Source organism: Camelina sativa, chromosome 6 (assembly GCF_030686135.1).
Source record: "Camelina sativa cultivar CO46 ecotype springtype chromosome 6, ASM3068613v1".
Classification (NCBI taxonomy): Eukaryota; Viridiplantae; Streptophyta; class Magnoliopsida; order Brassicales; family Brassicaceae; genus Camelina; species Camelina sativa.
In genome coordinates, this window is record NC_141885.1 from 18,511,501 (window position 1) to 18,530,972 (window position 19,472).

General features: G+C 32.6%; 2 protein-coding genes and 2 pseudogenes across 2 annotated transcripts; 2 read left to right on the forward strand and 2 right to left on the reverse strand.

Moving 5' to 3' along the window:
• Positions 1 to 18: 18 nt before the first annotated feature.
• LOC104791435 (clathrin light chain 3) lies at positions 19 to 1,695 on the reverse strand. Its single transcript, XM_010517325.3, has 3 exons — positions 1,187 to 1,695; positions 660 to 813; positions 19 to 546 (listed from the first exon to the last, which is right to left on the reverse strand). Exons 1-3 carry the CDS (start codon positions 1,501 to 1,503, stop codon positions 238 to 240), a joined length of 780 nt encoding a protein of 259 aa, XP_010515627.1. The 5' UTR covers positions 1,504 to 1,695; the 3' UTR covers positions 19 to 237.
• Positions 1,696 to 2,295: 600 nt separating this feature from the next.
• Positions 2,296 to 7,586, reverse strand: LOC104791436 (sulfate transporter 3.1). The gene is made up of 12 exons (XM_010517326.3): positions 6,977 to 7,586; positions 6,634 to 6,841; positions 5,682 to 5,853; positions 5,427 to 5,492; positions 5,043 to 5,156; positions 4,612 to 4,728; positions 3,901 to 4,027; positions 3,466 to 3,752; positions 3,082 to 3,272; positions 2,919 to 3,004; positions 2,755 to 2,831; positions 2,296 to 2,644 (listed from the first exon to the last, which is right to left on the reverse strand). The coding sequence occupies exons 1-12, from the start codon at positions 7,320 to 7,322 to the stop codon at positions 2,456 to 2,458; spliced, it is 1,980 nt and encodes a 659-aa protein (XP_010515628.1). The 5' UTR covers positions 7,323 to 7,586; the 3' UTR covers positions 2,296 to 2,455.
• A 2,467-nt stretch (positions 7,587 to 10,053) lies between these two features.
• Positions 10,054 to 10,676, forward strand: LOC147942789 (uncharacterized; annotated as a pseudogene).
• Positions 10,677 to 17,732: 7,056 nt separating this feature from the next.
• LOC147942790 (uncharacterized) lies at positions 17,733 to 18,759 on the forward strand (annotated as a pseudogene).
• Positions 18,760 to 19,472: the final 713 nt, after the last annotated feature.

Genomic DNA, 19,472 nt, shown 5'->3' on the forward strand with positions numbered 1-19,472 from the left:
TAATATAGACCGAGGGGGTTCACTTCACACGCATTTGTATAGTTTTATTGGATATGTTACATATCTTTGTACATCAAAGTTGAAAACTGTATGGAAAAGCTAACAATGGTAAAAGAGTAAGACCATAGACGTAAGCCAAAACAAGCAAAAATTCGGGACTGAGCATGTGGAAGCTTGACAAATCAAAGACGGTTTACGCTAAATAAAGAAGAAGCTAACTTGTCACACAAACACAAACTACAACTTCTCTGTAGCTGTGACCTGTTCACTGATCCCATTCGAGTCAGCTCCGGATGGTGAGGGTGATTTTGGCTTCATATGAGTTGGTGGATTGTGCTTGAGTTTCGTGAGCACTTGACGCATACGAGACAGATCAGTGGGCTTCCCAGGCTTTGGTCCTTGGATCACAGTTATAGCTGGCTTCTTGTTCTTGTTCTTCCCTCTACTCTCTATAACTGGTACTTCACGAGGTATGAGTTCCGCAATCGCCTTCCAATTGTTTTTGTCAGCTTCAGCGTAAAACTTTTCTTGATTCTCCAAAAACAACTGACCAAAATAAACAAACACATCTGTTATAGAACTCAAAATTCAATATTCTTGGACCTAATCTACAACAATCTTGAATGATAACAACAACAAGTTTACAAAGACAAAATCACCTTCTCTTTCTCGCGGTTAGATTTCTTGTTGTTTTCAATAGTAACGTTATGCTTGCTATAGAAGTCAGCCTTGTATTGCTCTGCTGTTTCTATAATTTGCTGAACCATCTCTTTCTCTTTCTTTTCTTTCTCTTCCAATCTCAGAGCATTTAGCCTTCAATACACATCATAACAAGACTTATTCATGTAAGCTATTCAATATATATATATAGACATATATTATAATCAACCACACAATCACATGGACTACATACATAACCCAAAGATTCCATCTAAGTTACTATCCTGAACAAACTAAGAGATTCCATGTAATATTTGGTCAACGTTTGGAGTCAAGAACTTAGACTAAGTCAATTGCTAAATTAAGGTTTTAAGCAAATTATAAGACTGGTCCAAAACTCACGAAAATCTCTAAGAATCGAATCCAGAAATTCAAAGATGATTATATAATTATTTTGTTTAAGAAAACAGAGTGATAAATCAAGTAGAGTATCAAAAAGCTTGCATGCACGAAGAAAGCTGCTTACCTTCGCCACTCTCTAAAAGCAAAACCTTCCTCTTTCTCCATATCCGATGGAGGCGGCAAAATCGAACCGTTCGTAGCATCAGAACCGTTTATGAACGGCGGTGATTGAGTCTCCGGTAAATCCCCTTGGTTGGACAGAGGAGACGAATCGTCGCCTGGTAAGTCTTTCTCCGGTTGGGAGTCAAAATCAGAGAAGGACGAGTCAAACCGCTGAGACTGGAATCGAGACTCGTAACCCGTGTAGTCACCACCATCTGCTCCCCTCGAAGAGTTTGACTCACCGAGTCCTGACTCGTCGTTGCTCAAAGATGACGACATCTCTCTCTCTCTCTAGGTTCTGTTTTTTTCTTCTTACAAAAGTCTTCTTTGCTCTGCTTTTGGTGTCCGTGTCCACACTAGGTTTTTCATAACGAAGCATTCATCTACGTGGCGTTTTATTATTGGTTGTAAAGTAAAAGACACAAAAGTCATGAAAAGAATACATCGTGAGTATCGTGAATCTCTGCCTCTATCCGATTGTACGCTTACGTGGCTTGTTTTGTATGGAGCAAAGAAGCTTCGTATGGTAGACCTTGACGTACAGGATTATTATCGTCAAACCCCTTGATTGTTCTCTAGCCTGATGGGCCTTTATTTATAGCTTTTGTGGCCTTTTAAGATATGCTGCTCCAAAATTTAAAATGCCAACTATAACCGAAGTATACCAAGTTTGGTTCTTAATTAACCGGATAATCTGGTGGAAATCAGAACCAACTTCTTCCGAGTTCTTGAAAACATAAACATCGAAACTACTTAATAAGGAGTAGTCTGATAGGTGTGCACATGTGAGAGGCACATGTGCAGATTTAAAGAGAAGCATGAGAAGAATAGGGTATAAATAGAGATGGAGATGAAACATAGAGGCATCCTGGGTGATCATTGATGTGTAAACAAGAATTAGAGCGTATGTGCTCTGTTCTTGGGTGTTAAGGGAGGAGAACTGTAACTCCTACCTTATCAATTCAGGGGTTGATTCATTGTAATGAGGGTTTACAGATAAGAAGTCTTTTACGTTCTTATCATAGTCACACAAACGACTATGTTTCATGTTTGTAAACTCGTTTTGTAGTCTTTGATCGTAAACTCGTATCATGTTTAAGTAGTCACTTTGACTCACAATCAAATCTTACAAAATGTGTTTCATGTTTTACTTGTTTCCTGGATATACGAGTTTACATCGAAACTACTTAATAACGAGAAGTCACACAAACGACAACAAAAATAAGGAGTACTATACGTTGTTCCAAGGCTCTTTAGTGGAGGCTGGTTGTTCGTTTCTAAACGTGTGAAGCATAAAGCTACAAGCCTCCACGGCTTCTCCTACAGTTAAGAACATCCACTCTTTTCCCAAATGATCACCGATAAAGTTGGATCTGGTTAATTTCTTCACTACCTCTCCTTTTGGATTTGCCAATACTAACTGTGTGATTATAAAAAAAAAATAGGAATAATATGAGGTAACGGATAGGCGGATAGCGCATATATATCCTTAAAATGTAATTATATTATATGGCGACGTATTGTGTTTACCTTTAACGCCCTTCTGTCGATGACTTTCTTAATTTCCTCCATCATACTTATACCGCTTGTGTCAATATTACCAACAGCTGTTTTTTACAAAAACACACACAAAGTAAGACTCGAGCGAAAACAATACTAGCTAGTGTCAGAGAAAATCAGTATCATATCATTACCGGACATATCGAGTATGATATATTGTAAACTGCTTTCTCCTGATTGTTTGACTCTATCTTCCTCTTCATCGATCCACCTTATGATTCTGTAGATGTATTGAAAACTTAATTCAAAACCAATCCTCAATCTTTGGCATGTGTATACGAATGAAGGTTAGGTTACCTTTCACGCAAGTAACTGGCGTTGGCAAAGTAGATTGGAGCATCAATCTCTAAGATGAGAATACCAGGAACGGTTCTTGATGAAGGGTACTGCTCAGTGTTTCTATATATCATGCTGTTTGGTATGTTTCCCTTCACCGCCGTTTTTGGCCTCGACACAAACAGCAACAACCTTGCTATCGATATGGCCACCTTCATCACGGCGAAAGAAAAAAAATAACATTTAAAGCTGTTTTAGAAAAAATATTTCTTAAAGTTGCAAAATGTCTTAAAATATTCTGGTAAATTGCAAGTGTGTAAATGACAAACGCAAATAGAAAGCAATAATAAAAAAAAAAAGATAATGAAGTCTAGGTAAATTCGGCACTATAAGGTATATACTTACTGCGACGACGAGTCCAATCTCTACACTGCCGAATACGACCCCAACGTAAGCGCTCATGCAGACTAGGAAGTCGAACTTATCGACTTTCCAGAGATGGATGGCAGCTTGATAGTCAATGAGTCCGAGCATTGCGGATATGATGATGGCCGAGAGGACGACGAGTGGTGTGTAGTAAAAAAGCGGCGTGAGGAAGAGCAGTGTGATCATAACCGCAATTGCCATAACTATGTTGGACACTGCCGTCTTACAACCCGCGTTGTAGTTCACGGCCGACCTCGAAAACGGTCCTAGTAGCATGGTACGTCGTAATTAATTAAATACTGTATTACAAGATTTTCCCTATAATGATATAACATGCATGTATTGTAATGTGACTAATGTGCTAATTGTCTTCATATATAGAAGCCATATGCTGTGTGTTAGTAGAGTACTTACCTGTTGTGAGGTAACAAGATGTGAAGGAACCAACGATGTTCATCATTCCAAACGCTATCATTTCTTTGTTCCCGTCTATATTGTAGTTCTTGAACATTGCAAAGCTCCTCCCTACAGCTATTCCTTCCTGCATTTTACACATGAGTTTTATTTTATTTTGATAAGTTTTTAAGTTTCACTATTTACAATCAAAATCGTTATTTATATGAATAGGTAGCTTGATTTTTTTAGTTAGTTAATTTACTTGCTATAACAAGCATATATGTAAATAGATAAGGAATATATTATACTCCATCCGTTTCAAAATATAAGATGTTTTAGAGAATTTTTTTGTTTCATAATATAGAATATTTTCAAGTTTCTATGTAACTTTTAGATTAGTTTAGAATTTTATATTATGTAGTATTGTTTCTGATTAGTTGAACTTGTTAAAAGTAAAGACTTCTTAATCTGCGTGCTTTAATTAAAACATGTTGTATTTTGAAACGAGAGAGTATATAACATCTATAAGTTAATGATAACACTATATCTTATATCTTCGTCTTATCTTATATCTTGGCTAGTACTCTCTCAAGCTTTAAAACTTATATCCAGTTACTTGCAACTAGTCTATAGTTCCATAGTAATAATAACATATCTATATACTGTATATATCTCTAACTTTGTATATAATTTAGAATAAAACAAAAAAAATAGAGACTGTGGGCTTACAGCGAGAGCAATGATGCCGGTGATGAGGCCAGTCTTAACAGCTGTCGCCATGTAAGGCGAAGTAAAGATGAGATCAGAACCGGAGAGTGGATTCAACCCTTTCTTCAGGTTCCCTATCTGCACAATCAATCGGTACACCTTACTTTATTCTATCATATCTCTCTCCCTTTCGGACAAAACTACAAAAGTCCATGAGCCCACATCTTTTGTCATAAGTCTATACCTTCAACTTCATGCTTCTTGTTCCTTTTCTGACCATAATATTCTACCTAACTTATTTCTTTTTCTTTAAATTAAATTGTTTATAGATTTTGGTGAAATACATACATACACGCTATATGTCTTAATTAATTGAGAATGATTTTGTTTATTTATTCTTATTTTCGAATTTGAAAGATAATTAAGGTGATCCGAGAGAGAATGAATAATACCACTTGAACACCATGTCTCTCAGCGTGAGTGAAGTAAACCAAAAGACTTCCAAGAATCACTGAGGTCAAAGGAGCCATAGCCGCCACCCAAAAGAATTTTGGTTTCTTCGTGCTCTGCATCATCAATTCGTAGTTAAAGCATGAATCAGGTTTTCCATTAATATAGTGTAATTAATTACATCTAAGGATTACTTCCAATCGCTCGTCACATTATTTTTTTAATTCTTTCCAGAAAATAAAGATTGAAAAAGACGAAGAGCAATAAAGTAGTAATGGAATAATTATACGAAAGATCATTGTAGCGTCCAAGTCCAAATAAATGATGCACTAGTATTAATTACGTAGTCCCTTATTTAAATGATAAAGGTAGAGAATCAATCTTACGAAAAATCTGGTTGAAAGAAGAAAGAAAAGGAAACCACATCCGAGAACGCCACTCTCCCATCTCCACTACACATCAACAAAAAACAAATAAACAAACAAAACATAAACACATGTTTAATTACTGTTTAATACCATGATTATTTTAATGAAGAGAACAATCATCGACCTCGGGGATGATATTTTGGATGGAGTATTTAGTAAACTAATGATATACTAATAATTTAGTAATAAAGACATAGCGGAAATGAGAGACACCTGGTGAGTTTGGGAGAAAACTGAACGCATGACAGAGATAACGTCAGTGGCGTCAGTGAAATGCTTAAGTCCGAAGATACCCTTAAGCTGTTGAAGACTCACCACCGTCGCTGCTCCTCCCATGAATCCTACTATCGTTGCATGCGATAGAAAATCCACTATGAACCCTAACCTGCAAATTTTTCATTTTCATTATTTTTTGTTTCTTTTATTTTATTTTTAATATTGTGTATTACGTACTAATTAATTAACAATCAGTTACAATCAGTTTGCATTATTTAATACATGTCATCATGATCAAACTCACCGACCTCAGTTAAAGCCTGTAGGTCCTAATCCATTTCTGGCCAGGTATACCCAAATTTTGGGGAACCAAATAAAAGATTCGACCTATAATATACTATTTCTATACGTCACAGAGCTGACAGAAGTGAATCTCTCGTGTTCTTTTGAATCAATGACACTATGATTTGTATACATGTATATTCAACCGTTCTTACCAGTCAATTAAAGTAATTATATTACAGTATTCTAGTATGATTCTCCACTGTTGCATAGTATATTTTTATTAAACCAATCATTATACCAGTCGAGTAATTATATTACCGTAAGCTTTTCTATAATTATCTAGCTTTGTCCATATTGGCTCGTTAATCAGCTACTATTATTATCTTTGTTTCACGTGAACTCGCTATGACGTATTTCACTCCAAGTTTGGGGTTTGTGAATTATTTTAGAGTGCTTTTTTTTTTCACGTACAAAAGGAAGAAATCAAGGTAAGAAAAAGTTACTATTTGGTAGATATTTTTTTATGCCAGAATCTTTTGTCCACATGCTTTGGATCCAAATATACTGTATAATATAACTCCATATACTTTTACACAAGCAAAACCATATGAAAAAGACAAAATTGAAATAAGGATAAATAAAGTAAAAAAAAAAAGAAAAGAACCTGAAAATGCCGAGAGAGGCTTCGAGAACGCCGGCGAAAAAAGTGGCGGTGAAAGCAAGGTGAAGGTAAAGCTTAGAATCTTTCTCAGCATCGACTTCTTTGCTCAGCATCGCACCTGTCAAAAGAGACGCAACCGCTACCGTACCCACCGCCAAATCCCTTGAACTCCCTAGCACCGCGTACACCAATGGCGGTACAAAACTCGAATCTAAAACACAAAGACAGTACAATAAATACACAAACCTATTAAGAGTTTGGTTGTATCACAGAAGCTAATTTTTAATAAATACAGAAATTTAGCGGTTAATTATTAGAAGAAAATAGTGAATAATAACACGCTTACAAAGGCCAAGGATGGGGGGCAAATTGGCAAGTTTAGCGTAACTGATGCCCTGAGGGATGGCCAAGCTAGCGATGGTGATTCCGGCGATGAGATCTGATTTAAAGAACTTGAAGTTGTAGCGTGGAGCCCATTCAAAAATCGGCAAGAAGTATTTGAGGCCTAACACCACTTTTCTTGATGCATTCTGGTTCTTAAACTGTCTAAAAGGATCGTCCGGAAACAAAGTTTCCTTGAGTGAGTACTGAAGTGACTTCAAGAACGGTTGAGGCTGTGGAGCCTCCACCGTGTGATGGCGGCGGTGAAGCTCCTCCGCTCCTTCAGGGAATGTGTAGTCCTCCGTGCCCATTTGAAAACCGCTCGAGTTGGGTTTAGGAAGTTTTTTTTGTTTGCTTTGGTATTTTTTGCTTTGGACGGTTGGAAGTGAGGAATGAGGAGAAGTGCTAAGGTGGTTTCTTCCTTTTATAGGAGTTTGAGCATAGTGTCTGCATTAGTAAATAAATAAATATATGAGAAAATAATTCAAAAGCGTTGGATTTACTATAGGAATAGATCACTCGGTGAAAAGTTATAAAAAAAAAAAAAACACTCATGCATGCATCTTAATTAATCTATCTCATAATATAATTTAATAAACGCATATATCCAAAAATTACGATATCCACTATTCTTTCTTTTGTTTTGGTTGAAGAAGATATCCATTATTCTTAATTTTTGGTTTTACTCCGGTTCTAGAATAATTTTGTTATTGTTCACATTTAAAAATGATCACACAACTAACAACAACACAGTAGGGGGATAAACTAGTACACAATGACATTTTTTTTATAATTAAGATGATTAATGTGTGTATTATTTACACAAACAGTTGAAGGTATAATAAATTTGAAGTTACATTAGTTTGACCTAGCCGTGAAAGTGAAAAGATAAATATAGTTACAATAAGTGGATAAAGCTCCGATTCACAGATGTGTGATTCTGATGCATGTATTGTCCCGGACACAGATAGAAGACGCGAAAGCCAGAAAGCTTACGTTTCCACTTTCAATCATTTTCGTAAATTACACATTCTACCCTCAACTCAGCTACTGATGATATCATCATCGCTCCCCCCTTAATCATTATATTACTTTATAATTGTATGGCTCTGCTGACACTTGTCCATTAGGAAAGATGGTTTAGTTTCTCCTCACTGCCATGTCACATTTTCCTTTAGATTAGAAAACTATATATAATATATACAAATGTAAATATGTAATCTTCAGGGTTTAAAATTGGCGTTGTGGGATATTTTTCGAAAACTTTTCGTGAACGTGCCTAACGTTAGGAGTTGAAGAGGAGTTGAAGATGACGATTTCAGCAACAACTAATGGTCGCAATGCTTTAGTCGGCATATAATATTTTACATTTTTTTTTTCTGACACCACTTCATTAATTATTGTATGTTTCCTAACTGTTGAGTTTTGGTAACGGTTGCAAACACATGAAACACAATGTTGCTTTAGCAATCTCTTTGGATTGAACGTTCCAAAACTAATCTATCTAAGCTGAAGACTAGCTAACCTTCTAACTGAAAGATTTTATATCCTTTTATGAATGAGTGTATCTATACTTTATTCAGCAGATACAAAATCACTTTCACCATTGAAAAGTTGAGCCTAATTGACGAAATTGGTATGTTGTCTTTCCGTTTCTTAGCCAGAAGTTGAAGTGCAATCACAGCTGGATGGGCACGTGGTAAACGATGGTTTAGTTTTTGTTTTTTATTACATGAATAAGTTTTGTATAACTTGTTCCTACCGAATCTTTCTAGCTTCAAATTTGTATATGACTTGTTTTGTTTCCTGACCACACTTTTTATTTGCATATAGGTAGCAAGCAAGTTCATTTGATATGTTGCTTTGACAACCAAACATGGTGAAATCAACTATACATATCTAGTATTGTAATGTTAACAGTCTAACCCTCACAAGTTCTATAACTTCCCATAAACAAATTCTGCTATATATAACGAAAAAAACCGTTTGTTGAACATTAATTGGTTGTGTAAACCGAAACTCTAAATCGAAGATGTAACCAGCCAGTTATAGCTTGTTTAGTTGTTTACGTGAACAAAGCTAGGTGTTTCGGAGTACATATACGGTTTTTGACCCTAAAGGAAAATGACTTAAAGACTCTGGTCAAGTTAAGGAGAGACGATTGTTGACCCGGAATATAAACAGGCGATATGTGACGCGGCTCGAATCGCAGCCGCAGCAGCCATATCTGCTTCTGCCTAAAAACGGAAATTAACTACACCACCACAATAATGACATGTGGATTTTTTTTTTGTATTTTTGTATATTGTTTTTTTTTCCCATCAATAATGTGCTTTTCTTTTCTTTTAATGCTCACAGAAAACGATGGATCAGCTTGCTACGTACTTAATTCCTTTATTTTTCCACTTACAATGGCCTTTGTTTCACGCTAAAACAACCGCGAAATATGATAATAATGATGAAAGAGTTACTCTCTGATTGCTAGTCAGTAATTACTAATTACACATGCATCACAAAGATAATAATGTATGGATAAAGCGTCATATATAATAGAATTGATGAAGGCTCCACTCATATTAATAACGATACTTCAACAAAGAGACGGCTGTAAAAAAAAAGACTGGACGAAAAGAGAAGTAATTAATGTATAGGTTCAATAAGCAACCTTGACATTTTACTTATACCATCTCCAATGATTTTCCCTATTTTTACTTCTAAAATAGAGGAATTCTATAATAAAAGTGACTTTTGCTCCTATGGATACCTCTATTTTCTCCTCTAAAAAAGAATATTCCGTAGAGATTTCTTTTTTATTTTACTATAAATACATTTTACTTATAAAAGTTGCAAACTAACCCATTTATTTTAGTATTTTTGAAACTTTCATAAAATTATGATATTATTTAAATTTTTAATATTCATAAATATTATTTAAATATCACATTTATTAAAACAAATACATTGCATCATATAAAATAATAAAAAATAGTAGATTTTTTTAACCATCGACATTAGTGTATTTTTCCCACAAATGCTCAATTAATGCATTTCGAAGTGAGAAATGAGCTTCTTTATCTTTGATTTTTCTAAATCGACCTAGAAATTCTTGGAATCGGATATCTTCATCTTCCGCCATTTGGACTCCTGGAGGTGGAACTTCTCGTTAGAATCAGATAATCCTACCATTGGTTCTCCTACACAAGCATCTCTATATTTATCTTCTTCTTCACTAAATTTGGAATGATGATGATGAGATTGTTGGTGGATCTTCCTCTCCACGACCTCTTGGGGTAAAAAAATCCAAAATGAAAAGAAAAATTGGTGATCAAACAACATCGATTATCAACACTTTAGAAGAAGGAAATAAACAATTTTTGGAGCAATTAAAGAAGACAAGTGAACAAAGACAACAACATTTGGAGATGCAAAATAAAAATTATGCTTTGAAAGAGCTAAAGGAAGAAAACAAAATTTTATTTGGTGACTTGAATTTCGTACATTCAAATGTTCGTGGATATCTTCAGACTCAACAAGCGCAAATTTTACAAAAACGGAACGATCAACAACAAAACCAGCAAGCTCCTCCTCCATCTACGTCGTTTGGTTCGATTGGACAAATTTTTAGGGATATTGGTGGATCCGGAAGTAATGTACCTATATATTAAATAATTATTCTTTGTTGTATTAAAAATAATATTATGGTATGAATAAAAACCTCCACTTCATTAAATTATTATTAAACTATTTAAAATATATATTTTATTTATTGTGATCATAAATATAAAAGTGTTTAAAGTTTAAGGACCATTTTATAAATAAAAAAGTTCAACTCTATTATAGAGGAAAAAATAGAATTACTCTATATATATAGAGGAAAAAATAGAGATCTCTTTTATAAAGGTAGAAATAGAGATGGATTGGAGTAGATTTTACTCTAAAATAGAGTTAAAAAACAAATATATAGGTGGGTTGGAGATGCCCTCACCGACATTACCAATTCTTTGCTTATCTTAAAATGATTTAGCCACAACGACAAAATACTACGGATATAAGTTGGCTTTGTATCCATGATTGAAATAATTCCTTCTTTAATGGCAAAGTTAAAATTGTTCTTTAAGAATATAAAGAACTATTTTGATCTGCATGCGCTAGGTTTTCGGATTATCATGAATAGTGATCATCCATGAAATATATAAACTGTATAGGGAGAGATATCTTAATATACCAAGATCTAAACTAAACCTCTAATGTTGTCTTAATATACCTTTGGGTGATCTTTTGAGATCTAGAGATGATTTTGACTTGTGAAGGAGTATGGTCAGAAATATTTTTATATAAGATTTAGCGACATGAATTGGTTGTTAACCACATTGAAGCGGAAAACAAAAGTTTTGTGCACTCGATCAATGTCACTAATAAATCAAAATATAGAGATTAGATCTTTACAAAACATATCCTTGATGGTGTTGCTTAGTGTTTTTATTGGTGTTTCATTCGAGTAGAATATGTTTATTGTTTAGTGCTGCTAGATATATTTACCTTTCACTGAAATCTAAAAAATATCTTGAATAAAAAACATGTTTCGGTGATATCACTAAACCTAACCGAATAAACTACGTTAACCAATATATAGTATAATTATTTGAATCTAAGATATACTTTATAATTAATTCCCATGGATCGAATCATCGTGCATATCATCACACAATATAATTTTTCCATGTTTTCTAAAATATCCACTGAAAATCTTGTTAGATTTTTCCCTAACACCATGAAGTTAAATAAAAACAAAATTTAATGTGGTTATCTTACCCCTAGTCTTAAATCTGCATTATTTGCTAATTATTCATTAGCATATACTTTCAGCTTTCTATCTTACTTTCAAATCTTGATTGTGCTAACCTGTTTAGTTTATTTCCACACAAAAACCGTTGAATATCTTAGCTTTATCATTTTCCTGCACTTATATATAGTTATATATATATATATTATCTAAGTTTGGTCTCCGACGATTCAATAGCATATACTAGTATATACCATTGGTAGGACAAGCATTTGAGACATTCATTATTAATATTTTTCAGGTTTGCTGGTAAATGTGATGTATTAGTCATCTATACTATTAAATGGGGAGCACACTTAAAAATTAAAAAAAAAAAAAAAAAAAAACATGACATATATTCATGTTGCCAAATATACCAACTTACTTACATAATTAAAAAAATGACACGAATATGAAACTGAACTAAAAACCAAAATGACAAAAATTTGGGTTACGGATGTTATACTAAATAAATATGTTTACACATACTAAATAAATAATTCTAATTCTTGACATGTTCTATTACATGATAAAATACATTTATTGTTCTAAAATAAATCTTACTATTTTCAATTGAGCTAGCATAAGTTCAAAATAAATTAGAAATAAAAAATACATAAAATATGTTCTATAACAGTTTAAAATATTAAAACAAAAAAACATAATCTAATATAGGTGAACCATATATAAAATAATAAGAATAAAGAAGTCAATTAATTTTGTAATATTTTTATTATAACATATGATATATAAATATACTATGAATTTATATTTATGTTTATTCCATACGGGAGTTTGAGAATGTACGTTTTCGTCTGGTCCCATCCTGTTTTCGATCAAAAATACAAATTTGTCTTATTTTCAAAATGTCCCATATTAGGAATGTATTCTTTTATGCAACAGAAATTTGAGAACAGATATAGGATATGATGGAACATGACAAAATGAAAAGAGAATTACGCCCACCATTAAATATTCATATTTGTCTCAAACATGTTTTCATCGTTGTTAACGGTTATATATTTGATTTGATAGTTCACAAATTTAATAGAATCTAATCAATTGATTTCGTTTGTTATCAGTCCAATCATTATGTCGTTCCGAATTTTAAAATTTTGATGAAACCATTATTATTTCAAATTTTCAAATATTAATAAACTAAACCAAAAATCAAACTAGAATATTAATTAGTATGAGTTTGATTATAAATACTTAAATAAATTGGTTTATAAACATAATTCTGCACGTACGTGCGGGTCCGAACTTAGTTATAATTAAAGCGAGGATACTAGAATAAACAATGTATAACACAAGGTTAAATGTGATGCTCAAATCAAATGTGTCGTCGTCATAAAAAGAATTCGTCGCCATAGGCTTTTGCGTTAAAAAAAAATATTTTTACTTGGTTGAATTATGCCATACGAGCAATTTCTTTTCTTTTTGGATAATATGCCATAGGAGCAACTAACATGTTTTTTTTTTCAAAACATGCAAAATCATTTATGACCATTGTTACGGGCACTCTACCAATCTTCTCCAGCGCAACTACCTAAAAACAAAATTTTCTAATTATTTACCTGGTGGAGTTCTTGAATTAATGTGCGTATTTATATGAGTAACCCTATATGAAGAAAATAGAAACAAGTGAATACGAATGATGTAACATTTGGATAAATGTTTTAAAGTTATATAATTTGGTTAGAAAAAAAAAAATTACAAAATTTGGGCTACAAGGACATGTTATGGCCTGTGTTATCATGACGATGGTACACATTAGCCGACAACCACCACAAGATTACAGTATAGAGAACAACTAAATTGACTATACATCGCATCAATCTCACACTAGGGACAGATGCAACGATCACTAACACAATACTTTTTTTGTGGACAAAAAAAGGAAAACTGATAAGATCCTTGGTAATTTACCAAAAAGCAAATTCTAGCAGATTAGCTAATGATTTTTCTTCAAAACATAGCAACTAGTTGCAAATATTGATTTATAATTTCTTTTTGTCGTTTCATTGTTTCAAAGGCTATTACCACTTTATGCGTTGTTAATCTAAAATTCTATCTTCGGACAATTGTCGTATTATTAACTCTATTTTTGGAGTCCGAAACAAAGGAAGTGTACATAACACTTACATCGTACCTGGTGTTTTGGACTTTGCTATATACTATAACTCGTTGACTACAAATATAAATCGAAGTATCGTTTCTGATATGTTTGTGTGATTTCCTGGCAGACAACATAAATGCGTTCTCATATCACACCCCAATGATATGTACTATGACATCGGCCCCTTTACCAATCTACAGTGTCATACACATGTGTACCCTAGCTAACGCTATATACCCCTACCTTATAGTTGCATGGTTACATGATTCGTATCCATTGTTTTCGGGATGCATAATTTGTAAGTCACATATTGTGCGGACACAAATACGGCACTTGCTGGACCCATCAGAATTGTACACATGTGCGTATGTCTATTGAGTAATTGAATATGTATAAACTAAATTATATGGCAGCAACGTATAAGATGATGTGGACATAACAACATAACAACATCAATAGATTTTACTCAAACGCCTGCGTAGATTTCCTTTAATTGAGCACTAGCTAAACTCGAGTTGACAGAAACTTTAAGACTCTTATTTTATTTTTTATATATGTTAATCTTTGGTACAACAATATTGTGTTTCTAACTTGTCAAATGATTTGAAAATATTTATATAAATATGAAATCGGTAGACGGTAATCCAACCGTTAAAAATAGTTTTCCAAGGTAATATATAAAATATCGAGTGCATGTCTCTGCCAAAAGAGTGGAGTGGACCAACTGGAATTTCTTAGACAAAGAAAGAGTGAATCAATATATAGCATATGTTTATTTTTTTTTATTTTTTTTTGAACAAATATATAGCATATGTTTATATTTGTTCAAAAAAAAATACCACTAAAATTTTTTTTTTCCAAAAATACCACATTTTAGTTTTTTTTTAGGTTTGGGTTGACACATTTAGTTTTAGGGTATACTTTTTAGGGGTAGGGTTTAATATTTAGAATTTAGGAATTAGTTTTTATTATTAGAACTTTAGTTCAATTATGTGGTATTTTTGGAAAAATTTACATTTTAGTGGTATTTTTGGAAAAAAAACTAAATTATGGTATTTTTGGAATAAAAACCTATTTTAGTGGTATTTATGACAATTGCCTTTTTTCTTTCTTGTGTTTTTTTTATAAGCTTGTCATTTTAAACGTACACTAGATTAAGACCCGCGGTACACTGCGAGACAAATTATTTATAACTAAAACATTTAAATTATAAGTTATATTTGTTGGTTAAATATGTTATAATTATGTAATAATTGTTAATTTTATGGTCTAAAGTTTAAACCATATAATACTGCTATATAAATTATTTTTTTACATAATATTTATTAATCAATTTAATTAGATATGTCTGTTCTGGGATACCGATAGTGTTAACCAAAATAATGAAATGATGTTTTACCCGTTTAACACCAAATTAATGATATTTTAAATTTATATAAATATCGACAAAATCCGTCCCGGTATATAACTTTGTCCGAGATATTTTAACTCGCACTATATGATCATTATTTTTAATATTTATTGTTTTATATTATAAATATTAGATTGAGTTGATATGTTATTTATTAAAGTTGTAACCATTTACATTTTATAAGATTGGCGCTTCTTATAAAGTTTAAATATTTATAATACTTGGAATTCTTAAAATGGTTGAGTATTTCTCATATTTGAATTTTCGTAAAAGTTTAATTATGTTATTAATATTTTAAAGGTCTTCTAACTTTTTTTAACAGTTGAAATATTTATAATATTTAAACTTCTTATAAAGTTTAAATATTTAGAATATTTGAAACTCTATAAACGTTTAAATATTATTAATATTTTTAACATTTTATAAAGTTTAACTTTTTAAAAAATATAAATATTTATACTTTTTATAAAATATACTATTTATAATATTTAACTTTTTAAAATTTTAAATATTTATAATATTTAACTTTTTAAAAATCTTAAAAATAAAGAACCGGAATAAACCAAATAAAAGTTTTGGAAGTTTGAATGTCTGATAAATCAAGCTTTCTACTCATTTGTATTATGAATCATTTTTGTCTTTTTTATAGTATAACTCTGGAGTCTGAACTATTGCCCAATTTTTTAGGCGATGTGAAATATTGTACCCGTATTTTTTTATTCATCTATTGAGTAATATATGTCTGTTTTTAAAAATTTGTATTACATCATATGCAAGAAAAAATCACAATTTTTACTAACTAAATTTATTATAGAATAATTCAAAATAATTTAAATATAAATTCAAATAAAAATGAAAGAGAATCATATATTTATGTTTGAATGAGATAGAAAGATTTCCTTATTTTTTAAATCTTACCTATAATTAATTTTGAAATTTTTGGTAACTAATATTAAAGTCAATGTATTAAATGTAAAAATTTTCCAAAAAGTATTTTTGAGCAAAAACTGGTGCAAAAATACTAGTATAGATAGTGGTTAACTACATCTATGACTGAAATCACAATGAAAATAAACTATCTCCCATTCACAAAGTAAAATCTTTATATAATTACATCTTACGTGGGTTATAGATAACTGATTTACAAATACAAGTTATACAATGATCATAAGTTTGGGTTGTAATCCCCATTATTGAAAAAAGTATAGGCATGTCCTCTTCAAGTCCCATCCACTTTAGCTAAAAAAGGAGATTCCCAATACATGGATTGGGGCAATGGACCCACTGAATTCTACTAAAGGTTATATAGTTGGGTTAGTTATCTGCTAAGTGTAACGAGTTATCTGCAAATTGAAAAGAGTTATAGTAACAATACAATTTTTACTATTTAGACTTGGGACTTTTTGTTGTTATATGGTTCTGTCAGATATGATTAATTTCACCTTTTTTTCCTTGTGTCTTGGCATTCGCTATTCGGACCGACTACTTTGGATAGGAGAATATAAGGCAGTGGTGTGATGTCTCGGTACGCTTTGCATGGGAGATGAAGCAGGCGGTCTCATTAAAGTCAAATTATACACATGGATCGCAAATGCCTGGTCGACTGGATTAATCATTACTATTACTTTGTTAGTTTTCCTTACTTTGAAGTGTCATCATCTCAACACGTTATTTTGATTATAGAAATTATTTTGATTTTAGCAAAAACCTCACGCTTATAGTAAATTTTGTACATGTTATAAAGAAGTGATTATTCATCACTAAACATGACACATGTTTTAACACTTGTCATTTTCTCTCTTTTGATTAAGTGACTCATCCTTAATTGTGTGCCTATATATATGTGATGAGAGGAAACATTGTACGTGATTGTGGTATACAATTTTTACTTTCTTATTACAAGTCCTCTTTCCTTCTTTTAATATTACTCTCATTCTCTCCTTTAATTCTCCACCACTCATTCAAGTACTAAGAAATCTCATACGTATATATATATTAAGATCTCTTTTATATCACGTTATCAGCACGATCGTCTCTCTGCTCCAACCAATCCAACCGTTTCTATACAGATCACTATTTTGAGATAACATCTAATTTATGTCGAATTTGTTTATTTAAAATTTCTTTAAATTCCTTTAAATTCAAGAATATATATATGAGATATTTACGGAGTAAAAAGACTATGTCTTCTCCTTAATCATAATGGTAGGCTCTGCCTACTTGATCATATAGATCTACATTCTTGATCAGAAAGATAGGCTTTGCCTTCTCGATCATATGTTAAGATTTATATTATATTATGGAAGACTCTGCCCCCTCAAAATCTCATGAATAAATTAATAACGGACTTATTATTCATGTAGATAATTATGTCAAATCTCGCCAGACTCGAAATCCTTGCCCTTGATGTATCTGGAAAAAATTATATGACATGGGCATCGGATGCACGAATGCATCTGAGATCGGATGGGCTTTTAAGCACCATCGATCCGTCGGAAACGACGTCAGATGAGGATAAGTCCAAGGCCATGGTGTTTTTACGCCACCACCTCCACGATAATCTGAAAAACGAGTACATCACGAAAGAAGATACTGTAGATCTTTGGCAATCACTCAAAGATAGGTTTGATCACCAGAAATATGTGATCTTACCAAAGGCTAGACATGAGTGGTTAAATCTCCGGTTCTTGGATTACAAAAGTGTTGGTGAATTTAATTCTGCTATGTTCGGAATCACCTCCAGGATGGCTTTGTGTGGCGAAGAAGTGAGCGATTATGATATGATCGAAAAAACGCTCTCAACTTTTCATCCTGGAAATATAATCCTGCAAGAACAATACCTGACCAAAGGATACACTCGATATTCTGAGTTAATGCACGTTCTTCTTGTTGCTGAACAAAATAATCAACTCGTGATGCTGAATCATCAAACTCGTCCAACTGGATCAGCTCCACTTCCAGAAGTGAATGTTGCTTCATCCAATTATAATAATTGGCAAGGACGAGGACGCGGACGCGGTCGAGGCCGTGGTCGTGGTCGTGGGCGTGGAGGAGGTCGTGGCCGAGGTAGAGGAAGATGTCACTATCCTAATAGCTTCAACGCTGGCAAAGCCAACAACGATCTTCGTGTAAATGATGCCAGCCGCGTTATAAAGAAAAAAAGATGAGAGTATTTGTTACAGATGCGGCATGAAAGGTCATTGGTACCAAACTTGTCGTATACCAAAGCATTTGGCCGATCTATATCAAGCATCTCAAAAGGAAAAAGAAAGAGACGTTGAGACCAATCTCATCTCAAATGAAGCTGGACTTTCCTACCATGGTCTCAATGATGAAACTCATATGGATATCGCAGATTTCCTCGTCAATCAAGAGAGTGGAAAATCATGCGATTAAAATCTTTATGTAAAATATGCTTGTAAAACTTTTGGTGTTTAAAGTCTTTTTGTAATATATATTAAATCTCCTAAGACTTTGTTATATATTAATGCATATTTTATGAATGTTTTATCTCCAGAAAATGTCAACTTTTGAGATTAAGGATGAAGAAATGTGTCTAGCAGATAGTGCTACTACGCACTCAATATTTAGAGATAAAAAATATTTCTCCTCTCTCAAAATGAATGACTCCGCTAAAGGCGTGAGCACTATATCTGGAAATGCAAAGATTATAATGGGTTTTGGCGAAGCCAATTTTTTAATGCCAAGAGGAACAAAATTTGAAATAAAAGATGCATTATATTCCCCTAAGTCTCAACGAAACTTGATAAGTTTCAGAGATATCCGAAGAAATGGATATCTTATAGAGACTATGAATAAGAATGACATTGAATATCTTTGCATCAAATCCGAGGAAAAACATATATTGGAAGAGTTACCAATGTTATCCTATGGATTATATTGCACAAAAATAAATGTATTCGCATTGTATGTTATAGTAAACTCAAAGTTTACTAATACGTTTAAGATTTGGCATGAGAGACTTGGACATCCTGGTTCAATCATGATGCGAAAAATTGTGCAAAATTCTAATGGCCACCCGTTAAAAAACCAGAAAATTTATTGTTCTAGTGAGTTTTCATGTGATGCATGTTCTCAAGAAAAACTCA

Coding starts and splice junctions, on each gene's coding strand:
- LOC104791435 (XM_010517325.3), bottom strand. CDS start 1,503: ATGTCGTCATCTTTGAGCAACGACGAGTCAGGACTCGGTGAGTCAAAC. Junction 814..1,186: donor GCTTTTAGAGAGTGGCGAAG/GTAAGCAGCTTT, acceptor TGTGTATTGAAG/GCTAAATGCTCTGAGATTGG. Junction 547..659: donor CTAACCGCGAGAAAGAGAAG/GTGATTTTGTCT, acceptor TATTTTGGTCAG/TTGTTTTTGGAGAATCAAGA.
- LOC104791436 (XM_010517326.3), bottom strand. CDS start 7,322: ATGGGCACGGAGGACTACACATTCCCTGAAGGAGCGGAGGAGCTTCAC. Junction 5,854..6,633: donor GCCTCTCTCGGCATTTTCAG/GTTCTTTTCTTT, acceptor AAAAATTTGCAG/GTTAGGGTTCATAGTGGATT. Junction 2,645..2,754: donor TCGACAGAAGGGCGTTAAAG/GTAAACACAATA, acceptor ATAATCACACAG/TTAGTATTGGCAAATCCAAA.